The sequence below is a fragment of the Schistocerca piceifrons genome, chromosome 2, assembly GCF_021461385.2.
Source record: "Schistocerca piceifrons isolate TAMUIC-IGC-003096 chromosome 2, iqSchPice1.1, whole genome shotgun sequence".
In the NCBI taxonomy this organism is placed as follows: domain Eukaryota; kingdom Metazoa; phylum Arthropoda; class Insecta; order Orthoptera; family Acrididae; genus Schistocerca; species Schistocerca piceifrons.
In genome coordinates, this window is record NC_060139.1 from 763,693,096 (window position 1) to 763,717,745 (window position 24,650).

A 24,650-nucleotide genomic window follows, 5' to 3' on the forward strand; every position below is an offset into this window, starting at 1 on the left:
GTGAAAGGCAGACATTATCCTCCTGGGTACCAGAACGTATGGTAATTAGGCGAAACGAGCAAGCGGATAAATACTACAAAAAAACTTGCAGAGCAACAATGTGCTATTCTTCAGCAGGGTTTAATTCCGTGTCCACTGGAGCTGTCATAACAGGTGTGGCTGGCAGTGAGTTTGGTGAACCTGTCTGTTCCAGCCGTGTCGTTCCTCACAAAAGTCACTCCGCAGGAAAAAGTATAACTCTTACCTTTCTCCAAATAGAGGTCTTTGCCCTCAAACATGGTTTGATGCTTTGGCGAGAAGATCTCCGAGCCTGTGATGCTGTTGCTTAGAACTCTCTGTATGGCACATTGTAACAGAGTGCCTTTTATATTGCGATGAGAAGGCAGAATCACATTTTGTAGGGGACCTGCCCTGTATTTTGACAGAAGCCGAAACGATTGTGTGCTGCAGAGGGAGTGGATCATCCTTTTTATTCGAACAATCAACCAGCCATAGCTGTGTGCAGTACAATTTTTTATTCATTCCGTTGATTTTTTTCTTCCAGGGGGACTTCTCTCAACGCTTTGCAAGATCTTAACTGTCCAAAGGAACACAAGCTAAAGAGGAAAGGCATATGCTATATACCGCATTTGGAAATGGCCCTTTAGAGCCAATATTGGCCAGTCGTGCAAGATGTAATGAAGGGAATACTGGTGAACAATAACCGTGATGGAAACATTTAGTGAGTCTTTTGAAAAGACATACTGAAATGTGTCTTTCCTTCAGTTCAGTTTCTCTCTCTCTTAATGTTCCTTGCAGGATTAATTTCAATTCCCGCCAAGCGTCATCTTTTGTTTACTAGCGATTCCAAAGTGTGCGCTGTGCGCTCTGCGCGGAGCGGTTCCTCGTTGCACGTGCAGCAGGGGGTGACGGGAAGGCCGCCAGTGTGTAGTCGCGAGTAGTGCGACCGTTGTCGACGCTCTCTGGCTAGTGTGGACGTGACCTCGATAAGGTTAATGGCGTCGGGACGTAATAGTGGTGTCTGATTCAAGACGTTATGGAAATTCTATCTATTTTGTTTCCTCTATGTTGCCAGTGTGGAAGCAAGACTGTGTCCTGGTACCTGTAGCTATTCGTCGGATTGTGCATCAGTCATAGTAAGACCTATCATACACCTTTGTTTAGAGGTGGTTGACATTGACATTCTGCTAAAACGGTGATTCAGAAGTTGAGTTGACTTTTCCTATCAGATGCTTTAGTATTCCCTTCCGTCTCTTCCGATGTGTGCTGTTGGGATCATTTCAGTGTTAATATTCAGCCCAATGTATTAGAAATGAATTCTTGTTGTCTTGTGGTTGAGTCCTGGGTTTGTTAGAATCGATAACCAGGATGTCCCATACCACTCACGACGCACGTCAAGCAACCAAGGTAAATGTGACTTAAATTTGCATTTGTGTAACATGTTTTCCAGTTTTCTATGAGATTAATTAGTTAATTTAGTATTTTATACTTTAAATTATGTAAAACTTGTTCCGCCCGTGAAATGAGGTTTAGACATGCGATGTTCTCTTTTTTTGGGTTCTGGTCAGGTCCTCGTTATGTCATATTAATGGTCTGTTAAGTGTTTCAGCACTGGCAACAGTCATATGGGGTATATCTAATTTATTACTTAGGTTAATTAATAGTAATTTTATTCGGTTCATTCCAGTCTTCTCATTTCTTGAGTCGCTACAGGGTCTTCTGTTTTCTACTCTTATTCTGGAAGTGTGAATGCCTGTCATCTGCAAAGATTTATTGGCAGGTCTCTTCCTACATGCCGTTACAGTTGCCCGGCTCCTGGTGGCCGCTACGATTTCTATCGTGACTTGCTCGTTCTTCAGGAAATCGCTTTAATTAATGAGTTTTGCATCTCTTGGAGATCAATCTTACCCCTTCTTTACCTGCCTCAGCCTTAGGGAGGGCTTTAAATCTTCAAGCTAGATTTAGGCCAGCGCTGGTCCATTAGGATTCCTTTCATCTTATCATAGTTTTATATAGCTCTAGAGAGTAAGTTATTGTGGTCGATGGTTTTAAGAATAATATGTAACCTCTTTTATATGCTGAATTGTTCAGGGTGAAACAGAGTTGTGTCAGAAGCCTGTTTATATAGATTTTTGATATCTCTAACTTTATTGTTTTATTTCCATGATTTAATGTACATGCCCCTTTTAATGGGTGCTAGATTTATTCTGTCTTGTTTAGTGTTTAAGTAACCCCACTGAAATATCTCTCAAATTAAACTAACTGATACAGTTTCCTGTAACACGTGAATTTGCTTATTTCTCCGTGTTCTACGATTTATCTCGACGAAAAGTAATTCAGTGCTATAGTGAATACCTGTCAAATCTTAACCAAGTTGTTCTCCAGTTTAACTTTTTATTCTCTAATGTTCGTGGAATTTAAAATATATAAATTAGCGAGCCTTAATCTGTTTTGTGTAAATTGTTGTCAGTATAGCTGTGACCTACCCGAAGCACGTAATTGTTAGTGTTTTAACTGGTTGTGTTGCAATTAATGCAGACTTAAAGTGAAGCTTGTGAGTGATTCATATTCCCCGGTTCGTCATCCTCAGTAATCTTAGAATTAAATTTTTTTATTAAAGCTTGTGTTACGATATTTCGGTGAGTGACTGGGAGAAAAGAAAAGGAGGCGCTACACATACAGTTGATCAGCCGTGAGGGATCGTGCAGTCACCTCATGTAGCTAGGGTTGGGAAACAGGCTTGCCTGCGGAAAGTGTCCATAGGGTCATAGCAACGACGTGTGTAGCACCGGAGACTGTTGGCATGAAACCATTATCGCGCCTTCTGTTGACGCCACAGCAGAGACAGAAAGAGAGAGAGAGAGATAGAGAGAGAGAGAGAGAGAGAGATGCACAGAGCGGAGTGCCGAACTTTAACAACGGAAATCGGACTGCCAGAGTGCACTGTGTCATCTTTTCAGATGAGTTCCTGTTCTTCGTACCGTACCAGATGGATGTATGCAGGCAGTGAGGAGCGCAAACGTTGCCAGACAGCATTGGTCATCACTAGAGAGACGATTTTAAGGTGCAGCACCTCTCCTAAAATATAGCTATCCTCATACATGTTGATCAATATATGCATTTGGGGACATGAAATGAAGAAAAATAAACATTTTGTTGCCCTTTTTGTAATGTTACTATAATTTGCTCCTTTCCCTTCTATTTCAAGCTTCAGCAACTTTCATTTTTATCCGCTTATTTAATAGATTAGACAGAATATTTTTCTCTTTTTGAACAGGATTTTAAGATTGTGTGTAATCAGAAGTCAACAATGATAAACGAATAATAAAATATAATTTATGTAAAGCAACAGTAATTATTCATACACCCTGCAACAATAGCCAACCTCAGCAACAACAGTCAGTGACAGTACGAATGGACAACTTGCTGCTGTGAAACCAAATAAAGTTTAAACAATGACGCTGCAACAGTTGAAACCTGAATTCAGTTAGTGCTGGCGTGAATTTAGTGGTTCCTGTCTGTTGACTGTGTACTATCTTGTTGGCCATGTTAGTGTTTCACCAGAACTGATTTTAACAACAAAATCGTGCTGAGGGTTAAGAAGAAGAAAAACTCTAGACTCACCTTATCGAAACTGATTGCATCATTCCACGATGTGTCATCTGTTTTGTAAATATTGCAGTCAAAGACAAGCACCAAAGAAATACAATAAACCAGCACGTCCACAGCAACAAACATTTAAAGAACATTGAACTTCCCAAGTCGAAACCTAATTACAATACTCTGATACACACCTTCGCATCAGGATCTGAAAAGCAGCGGTCATTGAAAGAGTTTAGTGCGGAGCTTGCCATGGCATCAGCCCAACGAGCCATTCAGATCGACAGTGTAGACAGTACTGCAGTCAAATCATTTGTTGAGAACACAGAAAGGCCAATATCGTATGACAGCACACTGAGAAAAAGTTACGCACAGACAGTTTATAACAACGTTTTAGGGAGAATAAAAGAAGCGCTCGGCAAGCGTGAAATGGGACTCATTTTGGATGATTCTGTTGATGAGCTACAAAGACATGTTTCGAATGTGTTGGTTTTTACATTACCTGGTGAATGGGTAAGGCTAATACTTTTTGAAATGTACTAACTCTTTAGATAAAATTATTGATGAGCTGCCAAGACATGTTTTGAATGTGTTTATTTTTCCACTATCTTGTGAATGAGTAAGACCTACTCTTTTTAAAATGTACCAACTCGTGAAGACAATCGCCTGCACAATAATGCAATCACTCAATGACTCACGATTGAATCTGTGGCCAGGGGGCACAGAATACGAAAATGTCAGGATTGTGGTAACTAATTAAGCACACTACATGCTTTCGGCTTTCCAACAACTGAAGGTATGGCCAACAACCTCAGCGATGTGACATACATTGCATGTGATCTACACCGTAGTTGTGAAAGTATCAGGTAGAATTACAGCAGGGTAAAAGACTTCAAAGCAGTTCTGAAAAAGAAAGGTTCTGATAAAGTCTGCCAGCTGTCATGTTTTGTTTCAAGAAACGACAGGGCTCCTCCTACGGTTACCTGTTATGACAAGATGTTCTATTTGGATAAGATGCGCAGTTTTTTGAGGGATACCTTCACAAAAACCAAGCCTTCGTATGTGCTCTAGGCCCAATAGACGTAGGAGCTATCAAGCAACAAATACTTACAGTTTTAACTTCTTTGCAGTGTATGCCTACAGGTGTTTGTCTGAAGTGATTCAGAGGTTGGAAATTTTTTGGAACTTTGTGTCAAGGTTTTAGGGAACCAACTGCTGAGGTCATCGGTCACTAATCCTACACACTCCTTAATCTAATTTAAACTAACTTACGCAAAGGACAACACACACACCCATGCCAGAGGCAGGACTCGAACCTCCGACGGGGGCAGCCGCACGGACCGTGACAGGGCAGCTCAGACCGCGCTGCAGAGTTCGGAAGAAGAAGGTAAAGAGAAGGAGGAGCAGTAGGAGGTGAAGTTAATGAATGTTAGGAACGTCCTTGATGAATTTGCTAATGACTACCTCGAATTAAATTGAAAGGAAATCCGCATGCAGAGAACTTTGCGACCTTGACTCAACCTCCTTTACGGGTGCTTACATGCTCTGTTGGTCTCTGTAGGTATCGAACGTGTTACTCCGTACATACAGAGCCACAGACGTCAAAGCTCCAGCGACTTAGTGTCAAAAACATTGAAATGATATGTGTTATTGAGCCGTGCGTGGCTCATGTTCGTGCCTTTTCTTATTTTACACCCTGTGTTTACCGTACTGCCACCTCGTTATGTTAATTTTCAATTACTGGTGTCATTGAGTTGCTGCCTTGCCTGCCCGTTTGCGGCAGCAACAGCGCTAATCGATATAGGCCCTGCCGTATTATCTTTGCTAGACTGCTATTACTTCCCGGTCATCAGTTGGAACATGCCGGCAGTTAGTTCGGACGTGGCTGAGTTGGCGCGCTGCACAAGTTCAGTCGGGGTGCGGAAGCAGTGAGGTACGGGCCGCCAAGACTCGCCCGATGGTTGCCTACACACATGATTGGAGTGGCGACGACTTTGGCTGGTCGTCGGTCGGTCGTCTTGCCGGACGGCGTGTATTTAGCCAGCGATTGCTTATGGGTTCGCTGTGTGTGCCAACTAGTGATTCGTCCCTGTTATTGTTGTTATTGTACAGTCAATGCCGTTAGCATTGTCTAGTTCTTGGTGCAAGTGTTGATGAAACTGTGTGTAGTTTGTGTGATTTTGACTGACAAGTTATTTTAAATGTTGTAGGCGTACTGGCTCTACTGGCTCTGAGCAGTCGTTCGGTTGGCGAGAAGTAGGGAGGAATTCTCGGGGGGAGGGGGGGGGGCGTAGTTTGGCCAGGGCCCGCTGGAGGTCTCTACGCGGTGTCGCAAGCAGAGTGTGGCGCTGTTCCCATTGCTCCGAGGTCCGTAGCTCACTGACCCTCGACAAGAAAGATGAGTTTTGATCTCACCTAACAGCAAGTCAAGACTGCTCACATTGTGTCGTTTGGAGTTCGTTGTCGGCTGTTGGGATATTCCCACGAGCAACAACGTGATTTTCAAGTTGGAAAATTTTAGCCACCCTCTGGTGGAGTTTCTCTGTATTTGGTTATTTGAATTGAAGTGCACCAGCGGAATCTTCTGCCTTATGGCCGTTGACGTTCCGATTGCCTGCCCTGGCTAATGACATAAATTTCAGGCAGTGTAGTTTCCTCATTGTGTTGTTGCTGTCCAGCACGGTGTGTAGTTTGGCTGCTCCGTGTATGATTGGTTGTGGGCGCCAATATCTTCTACGTTGTTCCATTGAACTCCTGTTGTGCCGTGGTCGGGTGAAGTGGAAGTTATTTTGTCGGTGGGTCCACTGACTGTCGGTCGGTTGGGTTGTCGTTGGATCGTGAATGGATGGCCCGACTGCCTGTCTCACCTAAGTGAGCGTTAGTGTTTGAATTAAAGGTCTACCCTCGAACATCTGGGCGACCTTGAGTGTACCGCCTTTTTTTTTTTTAAATATTGTTCTCACTGTCGGTACTTGTATGGCTTCTACCTGGTTTTGCGTTTTAAATTAAAGTTGTTTTAATGATTGTAAAGAGCCCACGTAGTTCCAGTTTTCAAGAAGGGTCTTTGAGCAGATGCGGAAAACTATAGGCCTATATCTCTATCTGTTGTAGATTTTTAGAACATGTGTTTTGCTCGTGTATCATGTCATTTCTGGAAACCCAGAATCTACTGTGTAGGAATCAACATGGATTCCGGAAACAGCGATCGTGTGAGACCCAACTCTCCTTATTTGTTCATGAGACCCAGAAAATATTAGATACAGGCCCCCAGGTAGATGCCATTTTCCTTGACTTCTGGAAGGCGTTCGATACAGTTCCGCACTGTCACCTGATAAACAAAGTAAGAGCCTACGGAACATCAGACCAGTTGTGTGACTGGATTGAAGAGTTTTTAGCAAACAGAACACACCATGTTGTTCTCAGTGGATAGACGTCTACAGACGTTATAGTAATCTCTGGCATGCCACAGGGGAGTGTTATGGGACCATTGCTTTTCACAATATATATAAATGACTTAGTAGAAATTGTCGGAAGTTCCATGCGGCTTTTCACGGAGCATGCTGTAGTATAGAGAGAAGTTGCAGCATTAGAAAATTGCAGCGAAAAGCGGGAAGATCTGCAGTGGATATGCACTTGGTGCAAGGAGTGGCAACTGACCCTTAACATAGACAAATGTAATGTATTGCGAATACATAGAAAGAAGGATCCTTTATTGTATGATTATATGATAGCGGAACAAACGCTGGTTGCAGTTACTTCTGTAAGATATCTGGGAGTATGCGTACAGAACGATTTGAAGTGGAATGATCATATAAAATTAATTGTTGGTTAGGTGGGTGCCAGGTTGAGAATCATTGGGAGGGTCCTTAGAAAATGTAGTCCATCAACAAAGGAGGTGGCTTACAAAACACTAGATCGACCTATACTTGAGTGTTGCTCATCAGTGTGACATCCGTACCAGGTCGGGCTGACACAGGAAATACAGAAGTTCCAAAGAAGAGCGGCGCGTTTCGTCACAGGGTTATTTGGTAAGCGTAATAGCGTTACGGAGATGTTTAGGAAACTCAAGTGGCACTCTGCATCGCAGTGTAGCTTGCTGTCCAGGTTTCGAGGGGTGCGTTTCTGGATGAGGTATCGAATATATTGCTTCCCCCTACTTTTACCTCCCGTGGAGATCACGAATGTAAAATTAGAGAGATTCGAGCGCGCTCAGAGACTTTCTGGTAGTCGTTCTTCCTGCGAACAATACGCGACTGGAACACGAAAGGAAGGTAATGCAGTGGCACGTAAAGTGCCCTCCGACACGCACATTTGGGTGGCTTGCGGAGTATAACTGTAGCTGTGGGTGTAGAAGGCCTTATCCTTGAGCCGATTTCAATTTAACTTGTTTACTTCAACCTATTCAGCTGGTTTGAGTTTCAGTTTTTTGTTCTTAAGCCCTTCAGTCTAAATTAAAGAACTGTTTCATAAATTAGTGTTTGGAGTTTTAAGTGTTCGGCCTTCAGCTGATTTCAATTTAACTTGTTTACTTTATTCTAACTAAAGAACTCTTTTAAGATAAGGCTTGCCTATTAAAATTCTGTTTATGATTGGGTTTTAAGTTATTGGCCTCCAGCCGTTTTTACATTAAAGTGGCTTTCAGCCAGTAATTAAGTCCCAAAGATTAAAGTTATGTGTTTAAAAAAATATTTTGTGCTCGTGTAATGTTTGATCGAATAAGGAAGTTGTATGTTTATGTGTAACTGACTGCTTCTTATTTTGGCCCCTTTCCACAATTTATTCTCTCTGTCCTATCCTGCGGGTTAAGCAGGGCATTTCAGTAATCCATTATAATAGAACCCTGTGTAAGTGACTAAGGAAGTAAATGCAGCTCTTTTAAAACCAAATAAAGTGCTCTCATTAGTACCTTTTTCGTACCGTTTTGTGTGTATTTTGAAAACTTTTTCATTGATTTCTGACCATAATTTGCACCTTACGGGGGGGGGGGGGGGGTAAGACGTCAAATGGGCCGACTGGAGCAGTACATGCACCACAGGACATTTTAATTTCCACTGTCTATACTTTTACAAGTAAATTCATAAAACTTTGTCAGCATGAACAGGAAGGATTCAGGAGTCACACTCGTAGCAGCAGAAGTGGAAAACATAACAAAATAATTTTTTTACATTTGAAATTTGATCATTTTTTTGACTTACTTTTGGGTGCATTTGTTGCTATAGGTACACTTTTCTCGTAAGTAAGTGAGATTGATCTATGAATTTTGCACAGCATACAAACCATACTTACAGGTGTCTGAAACTCTAGAATCTATTTAATTTATGAACAAATGAATGAGCTGTTACGTTTTAGAAAAAAATCAAATTTTATAGTTAATAATCTTAATTTTTACCACAGTTTTTAATAGATTTGGAAAATTCTAGAGTTTCATACAATAAAATGTCCTGTGTTGCCTCTCCTGCTCCAAGTCGGCCCGTTTGATGTCCTACGCCCTTTAAAGGTTACTGATCTCTAACGCATTAAAACCACTGTTCATGTGCTGCTTACAGTCTGGAAGCCTACCAGTTGCTGGCCACAATTGGTGAACCTTGGCTCTGAGTTAAGGCAGCTTGGAATGACATACTCGAATCTCAATGGGACAGTATACACTGCACGGTTAGACCCATTGTTGATGGCAGCTTTGTTAGTGAAATTTGCACCTCGATATATAGTCATGTATTCTCTGTACCCCAGTTATACGCACAATAAGCAAACTTTTTTTTATTTGCTACCCTTCCTGGTGTTGCAGTTTCAGCCGCCAACATGTGTATTTTACTTTTCAAACTGATGGGGTTTTACAGCCGGTTCTTGCGCATCCCCTCAGTCGAGACAAAGTGCGGCGTCGGGCGGCAGGTGCTGCCGGAGCTGCGCGGCGGTGTCCAGGGTGGGCGGCAGGGCTTCGCACGCGGACACGCGCAGGTAGGCGAGGCGCGGCGCGGCGCGGCACGCGGCCTGCAGCGGTTGCAGGCGCAGCTCAGGCGCGCGGCACGCGCTCAGCACGCGCAGCTGCGGCCAGCCGCCGGCGCGGCGCAGCAGCCGCGACAGCCGCTCGAAGGGCAGCCGCGGCGACTCCAGGAACACGCCCTCCACGCGGCTCTGCGAAGCACCGTCGCCCGCGGCGCTGTCCGGACCTGCAGCATAGCACATACAAAAACGCGTGTGCGTTGTAAAGTATGGTGGTCTGTTCACGAACAGGAATAATTGACGCCAAAATGGAACGAAAGCTGTAAAATACATTACTGGTCATTAAAACTGCTACACCAAGAAAAAATGCAGATGATGAACGAGTATTCATTGGACAAATATATTATACTAGAACTGACATGTGATTACATTCTCACGCAATTTGGGTGCACATATCCTGAGAAATCGCTACCCAGAACAACCACTTTTGGCAGAAATAACGGCCTTGCTATGCCTGGGCATTGCGTCAAACAGAGCTTGGATAGTGTGTACAGGAACAGCTGCCCGTAAAGCTTCAGCGCGATACCACAGTTCATGAAGAGTAGTGACTAGCGTATTGTGATGAGCCAGTTGCTCAGCCACCATTGACGAGGCGTTTTCAATTGGTGAAAGATCTGGAGAATGTGCTGGGCAGCGCAGCAGTCGAACATTTTCTGTATCGGGAAAGGCCCATACAGGACCTGAAACATGCGGCAGTGCATTATCCTGCTGAAATGTAGGGTTTCGCAGGGAGCGAATGAAGGATAGAGCCACGGGTCGCAACACATCTGAAACGTAACGTCCACTGTTCAATGTGCCGTCAATGCAAACAAGAGGTGACCAAGATGTGTAAACAATGGCACCCCATACCATCACGCCGGGTGATACGACACTATGGCAATGACGGATACACGCTTCCAATGTGCATTCACGGATGCGACCATCCTGATGCTGTAAACAGAACCTGGATTCATCCGAAAAAAAAATGACGTTTTGCCATTCGTCGTTGAGTACACCATCACAGGCGCTCCTGTCTGTGATGCAGCGTCAAGGGTAACCGCAGCCATGGTCTCCGAGGTGATAGCCCATGCTGCTGCAAACGTTATCGAGCTGTTCGTGCAGAAGGTTGTTGTCTTGCAAACGTCTCCATATGTTGACTCAGGGATCGAGACGTGGCAGCACGATCCATTACAGCCATGCTGATAAGGTTACTATCAGCTCGGCTGCTAGTGATACGAGGCCGTTGGGATCCAGCACGGCGTTCCGTATTACCCTCCCGAACCCACCGTTTCCATATTCTGCTAACAGTCATCGGATCTCGACCAACGCGAGCAGCAATGTCGCGATACGATAAACTGCAATCGCTATAGGCTACAATCCGACCTTTATCAAAGCCGGAAACGTGATATTACGCATTTCTCCTCCTTACACGAGGCATCACAACAACGTATCACCAGGCAACGCCTGTCAACTACTGCTTGGGTATGATAAATCGGTTGAAACTTTCCTTATGTTAGCACGTTGTAGGTTTCGCCACCGGCGCCAACCTTGAGCATTTTCTTCCTGTTGCTTAAATTTCGAGTCTGTAGCACGTCTTCTTCATGATGTAGCAATTTTAATGTCCAGTAGCGTAACTTATCAACAAATACTCAGGGAAATATACTCTTAAGAGAAAAAAAAAGCGCACCACACTGGAATAATCTGAATGAGATGGAAATTGGTAGATGTGATGTGCTTGTACAAACAAGTTATTACAATTTCATCAAAGTAAAACGTTGGTATCCACCTCTGGACTTTTGGGCAATCAGTTACTTGGCTTTGCATCGATCGATAGAGTAGTTGGGCATCTTCTTCTCATCGCTGTCTGGGGCTTGTCCAGACACGTCTTCAGCATGAAAGCTCATTGGCGGGAGTAGAAATGTCTTCAAAGATGAGTCCGTCTTCGAAATAAGCGTCGATGACCAGCGAATACGTGTCTGGAAGCTCCCCAGCCACCGATGGGATACAAACCTGACTGTCGTCTGCCATACAGCCTGAAATCCAGGAGTATTGGTCAGGGTGCCATTTCTTTTCATAGGATGACCCCTTTGTTTGTCATCCGCGGCACCCTTACCGTATAGTGGGATGTCAGCAATACTGTGCCCCGCTCTGTTGCCCTTCATCGCAAGAAGTTTCTCCAGCTTGTCTTCGTGCTAGCCAAATCCCACCTGGGCCAGCAAGGCCGCTAGACCTCTCCTCAATTGAGAACGTTTGGAGCACTATGGGCAGGGCCTTCCACCTGTCTCAGGATTCTGACGATTTAACGCGCCAATTGGATAGAATCCAATTATCCCTCAGGAGAATAATTAACTACTCTATCAACTCGAAGCTGAATATCTGCTTGTATAAGAGCTAGAGGTGAACCAACACGTTATTGGTTTGCTCAATTTGTGAAGCTCTTTCTCTTGAGTAAACTATTCTAGTTTCTGAAATTGTAATCATCGATTTGTCTGTACATGTACATCACATCTTCTGATTTCCGTCCCAATGGGCTAATTCCTTGGTAGAGCGTCGTTCTTTTTTTTTTGTCTGTGTATATAATATTATCGTACGATGGATACATACACAGCATTAATAATAATTTTTGTTTATTTGTTGAGATTACTTTTCTTCTCCATGACAATATTATACTTTTCTTCTCCATGACAATATTATGCTTCACTACCTGTTATATACTGACATCTTCATGTTTGAACAGCACTTACACATTACGTCTGCAATTATTCCTTGTACATCTCCTTATCTCAAACTGTCCCTACGATATTTGTCCTGTACTACTCCCTATACCTCCGCGGAATTGACCAATTCTGGTTGATACTCTTGCAAGTTTCCAGTAATCTATGTCTTTCCAAATATTTGCTTTCCATCTCACTGGTGATATAAGCAGAGGCACTGATCATTCTTAGACCCCTTAGTACGCAATAAAATCCTACCTAGGACAGAAAAAGTCTGATAGTTTTGCATCTTTCCCAATCTCACTAACGCCAGTGAGAAATAGTTTCTTTCAGATAGTTCGTATCAGTTGTCATCAGTGATCGTAAACATGTACCTCTACTCATCTAATAAACCATCGTCACTGAAAGATAATGTCCTGCAAATAGTGCTTGTTGAACACAGTTCGAGCTGTGATACAGGAATGAAACCGAAAAATTGGAAACCTCATGCTCCGCAACAATTCTATTTGTTTATTCCCTCACTCCCTATTAGCTGGTCTGTCTAAACTGTTACACAGCTGCAGAATGGCTACAATTATTGCATCTGTGAAGAATGGCAGCCTTCACTTTTTAGAAACTATGCTAGCAGAGACACGGGCCATTGGCTAACTGATAATAATTGTCCGAGGAGGGGAGTTTTAGAAGTTTTTCCACAAAATTTTTGTTGGAAAGAATCTAACAGAGTCTTGGCGCTACCAAAGAGAGTTTCATATAAACTTCCGAGAGAGCAGGGAGGAGACAGCTGTGCCGAGGGCACTCTGTTTAGAAGGTCTTGTGAGGTACGTCTGTTTCAATATCTCTGAGAGAGAGACACGGTGTTCCACCGTTAATCTCTCAACGGCCGGTCACATCTACCTTGTTTTCAGATTACACCACGGTGAGAATCAGCAGCACAGGACACCGGGTATGAGAGTTAACAGATGTGGGGTTGGCGCAATTTGGACTGTGCTAGATTCCGGAACCTTGTTGCTTTTGGTTAGATATCCATGGCTCATTAAGATCTCAGCTATGGTAACTGCATGTGGCGTCCCAGGCCTTGTGGCAACTTCGAAGCAATCACTGTTGAGACACCACACTCGTTTCTCTTAAAGGTGATGTGTAAGCTGATGATTATTCCTTTCTTCCTTCTTTCCTGTAGTATTTGGCAGGTGAGGCATGTATTACCTTAAATTGCCCTTTACATACAGCATAAAGATAATTCTTTCAGCGCCGCGTGGGACTAGCCAAGCGGTCTATGGCGCTGAAGTCATGGACTGCACGGCTGGTCCCGGCGGAGGTTCGAGTCCTCCATCGGGCTTGGGTGTGTGTGTTTGTCCTTAGGATAATTTAGGTTAAGTAGTGTGTAAGCTTAGGAACTGATGACCTTAGCAGTTAAGTACCATAAGATTTCACACACACCCACACACATTAATTCTTTCACTTGCTATGTATGTTATTCCTTTCATGTTGTGTATTTATCAATGTGGTGTAATAAATAGGGGTAAAAGTGGGCCAACACTTTATTTAAGTAGATAGATGAACCGCCTTTGAAAGTATTCATTAATATTTTTTGGAAGAACTAACAACCCAGACTCGTTTCTCAGGGCCACCCTTACCATCAGGTTACACCGTTCTGCGACGGTTTTGATTTCCTCATCTGAGTTCGAGGGCAACGATATGTTGCTCAGTAGGTCCAGTCGATGCAGATGACTGTGGTTTCCAGAAGGCCTACCAAGCTCGGTTGGCGTCTTTACACCTGATATACTATTTTTCGGAATGCTCCTTCTGACATAAGCAGTGAACTTCGGGAAGCTATTGTGCTTCTTGTTAAGAGTGGGCAATTCTTCTCTACGTCACAATTCCACCATGTGAAATGTCGTATGAAGAATTTACTTATGTTTGATCCAATAAATTATTCTAAAATCCCATCGGGAACTAATATTGGGACTTCAACACAATGATCCAGAGTTTGGGAAGACAGTTCACTGAAAATTTCCATAAGTCTGCTGATCGGTTTCTTGTCCAATTGGAAGATATTTCCCCCAGCCCCATCAGGACACAAGTTACGTTTGGAAACAAAAGTTAACGGAAAGTTCCAAAGCCTCTCCAAGGAGATATAACCACCCTTATAAGTTCTAGTTCATATGCACATGCTCACGTTGCAGAGCTTATTGATTGCGGGGTATATGGAAAAAAGTAAGAGAGTTTGCGGATACGAAACACAAAAGAAAATTCGATAGACGTATAGTTCTCTATATAACCCTTCTCCTAGCTATGAATACATATAAAATATAGGGGAAGTTTAGTTTCCACAGATAATAATATCATGAAAGAAGGCTGAAACAGGCTCGTCTCAAGCATATTTTTCTGACAGTTTTACAGTTTCATATACACTAGTGGTTCTGACAGTTGTTTTTGACCATCCTCGATACAGCGCCTCACCTCCACATCCAAATTCCTACCCGCCGTCACCAACTCAGATCTAACTACTTCAAACGAAGTTACAGTTCACTTTATACACAAACTATCGTCTCCAAAAATTATTTCCATCACCACAGCTAAAAAGATGCGTAAATTGTTATACATAACAGCTTTACATCAGCTTAAAGGCCGGCCGGTGTGGCCGTGCGGTTCTAAGTGCGTCAGTTTGGAACCGCGTGACCGCTACGGTCGCAGGTTCGAATCCTGCCTCGGGCATGGATGTTTGTGATGTCCTTAGGTTAGTTAGGTTTAAGTAGTTCTAAGTTCTAGGGGACTGATGACCTCAGTAGTTAAGTCCCATAGTACTCAGATCCATTTGAAACATCAGCTTAAACTCAACTTACTTATGCTCAAAAATTTTTCACTGATTGATTCACTAGTAATATTTTTTAAAGAAATGAATCACAGATGCCATATTACTCTACAAATTTTTGCAAAATTTGATATTTTTTACAAATTAACATTGATTGCGAAAAGGTCAATAGATATCTTAATCATCTGAATATCAGAAAATAGATGAACAGAAGACATAGTAACACATAAATTCTGATGGAGTCGATTTGATGAAATAAATAATACAAGTTTCCGTTACTATGTGATATGAACAGAGAATTCAGTAAGACTGTGGAAGGTACACAAAAGCTCTAATGGCCATAAGAGTAATGTAAAAAGTACAATGAAATTCTAATAAATACAACACTAATAATAATGTTTGCTATAATATCCAGATTGATTCGTGTGATTAGTCGTTGTCTTATACCTGGCCAGCTGATGGCAATTTCGCTACATTTAGACTGAAGTTGCTTTGTTCGAATATCTGAATTTTGAAACTCGAATTAGGAATCCGAGTTCGTCCCGAGTTCGAAAATCGCATTCTACTTGCATTTCGCTAGGAAGTGCCACAACATGCCGAAGACCTTCTCCACTAAGGTGTTAGCTAGAAATCTGTAAAGAAATTGATCACTTTCATGGAATTTAATAACATATTGTTGAAAGAGTCTTTTAACTTCGTGGCCATATTCCAAGTCAGTAACCTGTTCTTGCAACGTCCGATGGAATTCTCTGGCGTCTACTGAAAACGGAATGAGTACTGCCTCGAGTCGAATGAGCATGCTGCTGCCTCAGAACAGGATGTACTTCCTGACCCCACTCGCGCGCACAGCGCCAGCGCGCCTTATCAGTCCCGATTGCGCAACCCAGAGTTTGATTTTCCAGCAACACGGGCCTAGTAATACTAGGGCCCGTGTTGCCCGGCTGCCTCGTCCAGCGGCTAAGTCCCGCTCAAGGTCACACGCATTACACGCCCAGTACAAACAGTTACAATATATATATATATTACTGAGATACGCATATCATATCTTTATGTCTTATTGAGGTGCGAGCAAAGGCTAAGTTTTAGCTGATCAAGTGACCTAGGGAGGTCTATCAAGAACATAAAAATTTAGAACAGAATCATGCAATGTCTCAAACAAATTTTGAGCAACGGCATGCACTCTTCCGTTTCGGTGGTCACAATTCCTCCATTACATTGCCACAGTAAGACCTCGTTTCATTGGCTATATCTATCTATTCACAGGTTTGCCATAAAGATTTTGTGTTCTTCAAGACATGTTAAACCTTTCCTTTCATATCAAAGGCGGCCGAGTTAGTTATTCTAGAGACTGTATCTTTAGTCAAAGAAACAAATTTAATCATAGCACATGACTTAGCTCCCGGCATTGCACTCACCACTCTTTTAAAAATGAGCAGTACAAATGTGTGCCCAATGGCAAATGATTTCCCGCATTTCACTATTAATGAGACATTGTAGGAAACAAAGACAATTATCAGACTTGGATTTTAAGGCTTGGGAAAATGTAAGGGAGTTACCATAATTGGCAGGATGCAACTTTTCGAAGTGATCACTTTACTCTGCAAGGCTTCATACTTTCAGGTGAAAATATTCTAACAAATTCGGTATAATGGCAATTGCCAATTTTTTGCCGAGAGAATGCATCCATTTTTCCAATTACTATTCGAATATTGACGGTATGGGTAGCGGTTGTGTCTCCTCCTTTCCTAGAGTTTGTCCCGTCGTATGGGGAAGCTATTTTCATGATTTGGCGCTTTCTACTTTATTTTAACTTTGTGGCTGGGTGTTCTTCCTGTCGTCACAGTCATTAGGAAGAGACGAAATGTGCGTCATCCTGTGTGTTATTGTACTGTAACTATGCCTAAACACCAGACCCACTTTGGCCTGTGTGTATGCTCCCTCATCACATGGTGGTCCATCGAATATTCGCACAAAGTACACAAGCAGTAGTCTCAACAACGATGCTTCAGTGCTTCTAAATTCGTGGTCCATGCCGAATCACTCTGGGGAATTTCCTTGTCAGATCTTTCGCTGAGCGGTTAAAAGAGGCTATATTAAAGTCAGTAAGACACTAGCAGCTGTGTAAAATCTTCGGTTATTCAGGTCATTGAGTACACTGCCAGTGATGATTAGAAGCTCATGTCCTGTTAGCTTGGCATGGAGTCTACATGCATAGAAGTTCCGGCGTGTCGTGCAGTAGCGCAATAAAGGCTCGCATAGGTGGCACTACGAAAAGCGCAGCTGCTGCTGTCTTCACTGCAAAAGCTACCTGTCACGGCGATGCAGCTAGTCTTCCGCATGGCTTTGCAAACGCAGTGCTGGGGCAATGGCGAATTGTGTCAGCATGAGCAGCACGGGACACTGTATCTCAATGTACGCGCGACGACCAAGGAACGGTGAAAGGCTGTGCAGTGGAAGCTGCATGAATGTAAAATCACGCAGTATCGAGCCGAATGGCTCGACCGAATGAAGCATGTGCTGTACCTGTAAAGGTACGCGTAAACTGTGACTTCTTAAGTGTTTCGCTCCTATTGGCGGTGGTGTCACGTCGCAGTAGATACCTCAGCGCTGATACTGTGCAATACATGTCCGCTCGCTACAACATAGTTGTCACAGCGATTGTTATGTCGTCAACTCTGGACAAATTCCAGTAATAAACAATGAAAGTAACTTTACACCAGCTTTGCTGTGGTTGTCGTCACTGTGCACTGCACGCAAAAGTTGATGTCTCAGACTGTAGGTAGAGCTACACAGCTATGAAGTGACAGAAACAAATCAGTCACCATCTTTAAACAAATGCTGTATATGCATTTGTTACTCGTATTAAGAGGATATAAGCATACAATTACACTTATGATAACTTACGCACAAAATCCTAAACAAAACCCTACGCCCCAGATTATAAGTTCGTTCGAAGGGCGCTGGCAGGCAGGGCTTCGTTCAGGCAGTAAACACTCTTAAAGTATACATCGTAAACCACGGTAGACAACTCAGAGGCAATTCGAAATCAACTCGGACGCATCGCGACGCCGATTCGAAAGCAGCTCGCTGTCGCAGGGTCGTTCAGCTCACCAAATACCCCACGAGCAGGATACACGTCACGCCCTAGCATAGAAAAGTAGTGTGGCTACGTTGTATATTACGATAACGTTGTTTACTTCTACCGAATAGGCAGCCCTGCAGGAAGGCACAGTGTCCGTAAGGTTCAGCAGGCTTCAACATTAACTCTTTAAAAAAAGGAATTAGAAAGCGTTTTCGTAGCTGAATGCCCCTTTTTAAGTCTCTGGTCTCATTTTTACAATAAGGTTATCAAAATGTATTTTAGTCAGTATTTGGTAACTCAATGATATCTGTTACCACACCGGTATGTAGGAAAGTAAATTAATTTACATTTGGGGCAACTAGTAAATGAAACAATATTCAACAAAATTAGCATACAATGCCTGCCCCGACCCTTCCATAGCTAATGGCCACTACTGCCCCTCCCAACGCCTCAAACTCACCAGTGGGCGATATCACCCGCGTTGTTCGAGGTAGTGGTTCTTCACTGCTCTAGAGTACAAAGTAAGAAGGCCGTTACCGAACGCGGCGTCCCAGAAGCAAGGCGGCAGCGCATGGTCCCAGCTGAAGTCATCGCCGTCCGCGAAGAAGAGCGTGCGCAGGCGCGGCAGCATCCACCGTGGCCGCGTCAGACAGCCGTGCTGTGCGCACGCGTGCGGAAAGGCCGTGCCGCAACCGCTCAGGAGCAGCCGCTCCAGCCGCGGGCAGCGCGCCGTGATCTCGTGCGTGTCTACGTTCTCCATCACCTGCCGCAGCCACCGCCCACTCTCAGGACGACACTTAACACAACCAGCAAACTTGTATATACGTCCACAGGGTCACTGTCTCTGAGATCTGCGAAACAATATGCTTCACATTTATGGATATATATATATAATTATCGATACTAGGGAATCGAATCTTACCGATCTATGGACCCTGTATCACAAGTGGTATGCGGATGCCCGTTGGCTAGTGAGTGGGGTTAGTATTTGGCGCCTGTAGAAAGGGCTTTAGCCAGATAGTCTGCTGGTTTGGCTCAGGCAGTGAACAAGTACGAATCGGAACGCTGAAATGGAGCAAATAGGGGCAAGGAGTAAGGAATGCTATACTTTTTTCTTTAAGGCGATCGAGTGAAATCATACGTGACAACGGCTGAAACAAATGAAGATCTGATAAACGTTAGATCGACAAAGGAAATTTTCACTAACTCAAGACATAAAAAACTTAGTAATAATGACAAACTGTTTAATCTCCAGAACTCTTTTTGATAGTATGTTCATCGAATTAGTTATGTTGAAGGGTGGCAGTAGAGGTTGAGGGAAAACGTAACCCACAGTCACGTAGTTGTGGCACAGTGGAACGTATGGCTTTTGAGTCATTTTCTTGCAGTGCTGTATATAAATAGTCCAGTTCCGAATCAATATGAATAGGACGACAACCAACAATTTGAAAAACTTTGAAACAGAAAGAATACAAACACAAGACATAAAAGTTCCGACATCCCTATCAGTAACTGTTCACCTGATGTGTAGGGTCATTAGCCATCATCCTCACGTGACAAACCATACCCGCTCCTATCGCACCTTAAATCAACCTCTGAATTATACTAAGAATGTTACCCACCAGTTGTCAGATGTGTGACATATTTATTTTGTAGTACATGGATCACACATTTGGAAACAGGCCCTTAACATTATCAGTACTGACTCATGAGACGGTAGTACGATGACGTCACAAGAGGCAACCACACAGTAGTACTAAAACGAGGAGTTAGTTACTTGAAATTTTTAAAAATTGCTTCAAAATCAGAGATATCAGAGATATTCAGCAGTTCTGAAAAAATGCTCAGGTTTAATTAGGAAGAATGGTCTCAAATTCCGAAAATTTACGGAAAATAACATCAACTTCTAAAATATTTGCCTCTGAACTGACTACACAGAAAAATGGCACACACACACTCCTTGCACTTGTTAAAAAAAGTTGCCAAATATCTTCTCATTCCTCCCTACAAAAACTGTTCATGTCAAAAACTGGACTGTCTCGTCAGTAACTTCTATCTCACACCTTTAAATTTCATTGTAAACTACAGTATATAGCATTTAATATGAGAAAAAATATACCGAATACTCGCTGTAAATAGTTTAAACCCCGCCTACATAATGCAATTAAAAATTAAGAATATGTAATTGCCGAACATTAATTCAGTTTTAAATATTTTTCTGCAAAGCTCCAAAATGCAAAATAAAACTTTCTTATTTCTACTCCCGTCGCTTGTCATCACCATCAGACGGCAGCATTTGTAGTTCAGTGATTGTAACATTTATCGTGTTAGACATAATGGACCCCCAACTTAATTAGCTTTCATATTGGCAAGTGACAAAACGTTCTCTCTAAGTCTAAGATATCTGCTAAAATTCGCCAGCACAAAAAATGCAATGTTTACGTCTTCACAGTGTTATTTAAAGACACACACACACACACACACACACACACACACACACATGTTGTTTATATCATGGAATTAAGGTTTAAGCTGCATTAGTGAACATTCGAAGAGGGGTCTGTGCACCAGGCTTGGTGTAGGCGCAATAGAGACTCAAATACATTACTTTCCACAAGTAAATTGTTTTGTAACACTTGTCAACTGTGATAATATTAATTAAGTGTTTGCAATGTCAGCAAAGACACGTCAGGATTACAAAAAATGCAATGATAACGTCTTTTCTTTTCTTTTCTTTTCATCCTTTTTTTTTTTTTTTTACAGCCCTATTTCTGCAGTCGCAGTTATACGAAGTACACAAAATGTCAAAATGACAGTGAGTCTACAGAACATGAAAAGCGAAATGTATTTTGTGTGAGTGAAAGTACTGTGTGCAAAAGCCTAACACACACATATAACGGAGAACGTCAGGAATGACGTAAGAAACAGAAACTTTACCACTGAAGATGCTTTAAAATAAAGAAAAATATTTTTGGTCTTAAAAAGATTTTTATTAGAGTCACAAAAAGTTATTAATGTATATAACTTGAAAAAAAGTGAAATGTTTCCGACAAATATCATAATATTATTTTTCATACATGTATCCATCAAGCGTACGTGTAAAACATGACAGTGAACCCTACGGTAAATGGCCCAGTGATATTTCCAGCCTAAATAATCACAGTTAACATAGTATTATTAACATTATTTATTAGATGTCAATTAAATATTAATATTACGTATTAAAAGTAACCTGATTAGGCTTATCATTACAGAAGTCACATATTAGTTAAAATACTATGTTAAGCAGGAAAATACATGAACAAATGAGCAGTCTGAATTACTGCCAGCTACTAGAAGAATGTAATTAATTCCGGTTTTTAGGCCCACTCTTTGTGTGTGGCGCAATGTAAATTTAATACTTCGACATTTAAATTGTTGTGTTTATCGTCAGTGTTACAAAGGTATCTCCACGTACGAAACACATAAACATGGTTGTTATTTCTGTCAGTGGATATGTTATTGGTGGGTCATAGAACGTATTGACGTTATCTGACGTTTTTGCAAGCTTTTCGGTATGTTTCACATTAACAAGTTTTAGGTTGATGAATATAATGCATCATACTCTGAATTAAAGTGGCGCAGCAACCTTTCAATGAAATCTTCTTGTAGAAATGGTGAACAGCCAATCAGTTGCAAAGTGGAAGGATTATTAAAACCCCTTTAACATGGTTTCAACTTTTATAAAAAAGGCTTTTTCAGAAGGAAATATTGACAGCCTAAGCAAGTTAACAGCTATTTTATTTGTCTGAATAATTCGAATAACATGTCTGGCTACCGACTTTATTAGTCTCAATAATATCTAGTACTCAGAAGGATATATATATTTGGTTTTGATTACAAAAATTTTTTCAGACTAGTAAAATCGATACGCACACCTGCTTCGAGAATTTCCAACGAAAAGTCTGTATATGTGTATATAGAAACTGCCTTTCAGACCTGGGCATGTAAATTTTTTTTAAATTTTGTACATGGCTGGAGCAGCAGCTGTAGAATGGGATCTTCTTGAAGAAACAGTGAAGTTTAATTAAAAGCCCTTTTCTACGGTTGCAAAATTTAGAGAATTTACCTGCCCAGGTCTCAAAGGCTTTTCTACATTTATGGGCATGTCGTCGGAAATTCTCAAAAGAGGTATGGCCATCGATTTTAAGATTTTTTTAAACACTGGAAACATGGTAAAGAGGTTTTTTATAAAACTTCTATTTTGCAACTGATGGGCTGTTCATTATTTCTAGAACAACAACAACGCATCGTGGAACATTTTAGACGTCGAAATGTTTAATTTGAGGGTGTATTATGCCTTACACCAAGAGTAGGCCTAAGAAAGTGAATTAGTTGTATCTGTTCTGTAGCTGGCTGTTATTCAGACTGCCTATTCGTTTGTGTATTTGTCTGCTTTGCGTAGTATTTTAGCTATCGTGTGAACCCTGTAGTTATGGGTCTGCTCTAGGTAGTTTTACTCTAGCACTCCTTTAGGCCTATTTGAAATGTCAACTGTCTGCTTAGAATGTTACTTGTAATTATTTAAACATGGAAAAATATAGCAACTTTTACTTTAGAGTTCGCAATTATGTCTTAGGCATTTCTCTGATGCATATGTGGGTGGAAAGTAGGATTATGACTTTTGACTGAGACAGTGCGATTTTTGTATTGCTGATTTATTTCTGCAGACATTTTAAAAGTTGAGCTTGATTACGACACTTGACAAGAATTATAGAACAATTTAGATGCGGTAAATAATGAACCTGTTGCGCTGTTGTGCCTTACACCATGTATGGTACATCGGTCTAAATTTGAATGTTCCACTAGCACAGCTTATCTTCCGTAAGGTCGTAGTATAAACATGATGTGTGTGTGTGTGTGTGTGTGTGTGTGTGTGTGTGTGTGTGTGTGTGTGTGTGTTCTACTACCGCTCTGTCAATGCAACCTTTTACTTAGTAATACTAGTGTGCTAGCTACCACTCATTTTAATGAACTATAGCAGTAAAAACAATAGCAGGAAACGAGTTTTCTGCTACTATGGACTGCATTAATAGTAACATTCGGTTGTAACATACCAACAAAGACTACTTGTGTCACATACTGGACTGTATTGTTAGTATATTATATCTCCCATTTGCCAATTGTATTCGTAAGTATAAGACATGTGCTGTGGAATACGTGAACTAGTATAAAATGCACTTTCCATAAATAGTTAAAAACAAGCTTTGCTTACATAATGTAATTATGAATTACATATATGAAGTTGCTGATTATGAGTTTAATTTTAAATACTGCTCCCCAAAGTTTTAAAATATGAAATGAAATCGACGGCTGCTATATACGTGTATTGCTTGTCGTTGTCAACAGAGGACACTGTTCATAGATCAATTATTGTGCTACACATGGTGCAAGACACAACAGACCCTCAAATCACTTATTTTCCACACATAATTAGTTCTGTGATATTTGCCAAGTGTTACAATGTTCTTTCAAAAAGTCTTCATAAGGCATCAACAACAGAGAAAATGTAATGTTTCCATCAAAGTGTCACAATTTTACTTTCAACGCGGACACACACACACACACACACACACACACGCAATGAAACACCGCAATTTGACAGTAGAAGGAAGGCAGAAGAATGGAAGGAGAGATCTGAAAGGCACTTCGACAATGTAGTCAATAGAGGCTGTAGACAGGATGGGATTGAGGAAGGATAGCGAAGGAAGCAGGGCTCTGCTCTATTTAAGAAACCATCCTGGCTAGAGTTACGAATTTTACACATCTTTCGGTAACAGTCAGATGCGAGGAAATTGATGTCCTGTATTTAAAAGAATGAAATCTAAATAACTTCGCTTTCTCTTGGTAGTCTATCATATTGTGACTATGCCGTAAATAATTATGTACTCATTTGACTGTCCTAGACCTCGATAGTCAGCAACTGCTAGGTAGCATTGTAGACTTCAGAATGGAACTCATGAAACTGTGCTCCGTAGTGTAAGTGCAGGAACTGCACTGAGGTTGTTGTTTGCACTAAACTGCGTCGTCAAAATGTAGGAACGTAGCCGTGCGAGCGGCTGCGCATGTCGTCTTTCCTGCCTGTCAGTGAAAGGGTTTCCATATCTGCCAGTACCAGGCGGATAGGCTGGCTGGTGTGGCCAAGCGGTTAAAGGCGCTACAGTCTGGAACCGCGTGACCGCTATGGTCGCAGGTTCGAATCCTGCCTCGGGCATGGATGTGTGTGATGTCCTTAGGTTAGTTAGGTTTAAGTCGTTCTAAGTTCTAGGGGACTGATGACCTTAGAAGTTAAGTCCCATAGTGCTCAGAGCCACTTGAACCAGGCGGATATAGCGCAGTCCACGGCTGACAGCCCGCTCTTGGAAGCTGGCACCGCTACTGGCGGACGAGTATGACGTGCTGATTGACATGACGTGGAAGCTTA

The 24,650-nt window shown here is 42.0% G+C and overlaps 1 protein-coding gene across 1 annotated transcript in view; it reads right to left on the reverse strand.

The window, feature by feature from the left end:
* Positions 1-9,456: 9,456 nt before the first annotated feature.
* The window catches only part of LOC124775838, a 134,719-nt gene continuing 119,525 nt past the window's right edge, over positions 9,457-24,650 (reverse strand). Inside the window, exons 6-8 of the mRNA XM_047250673.1 lie at positions 18,725-18,950; positions 10,862-10,877; positions 9,457-9,730 (exon numbers count right to left, since the gene is read on the reverse strand). Of these exons, the coding sequence (XP_047106629.1) occupies positions 9,457-9,730; positions 10,862-10,877; positions 18,725-18,950 (516 nt within the window). The remainder of the gene's footprint in view (positions 9,731-10,861; positions 10,878-18,724; positions 18,951-24,650) is intronic.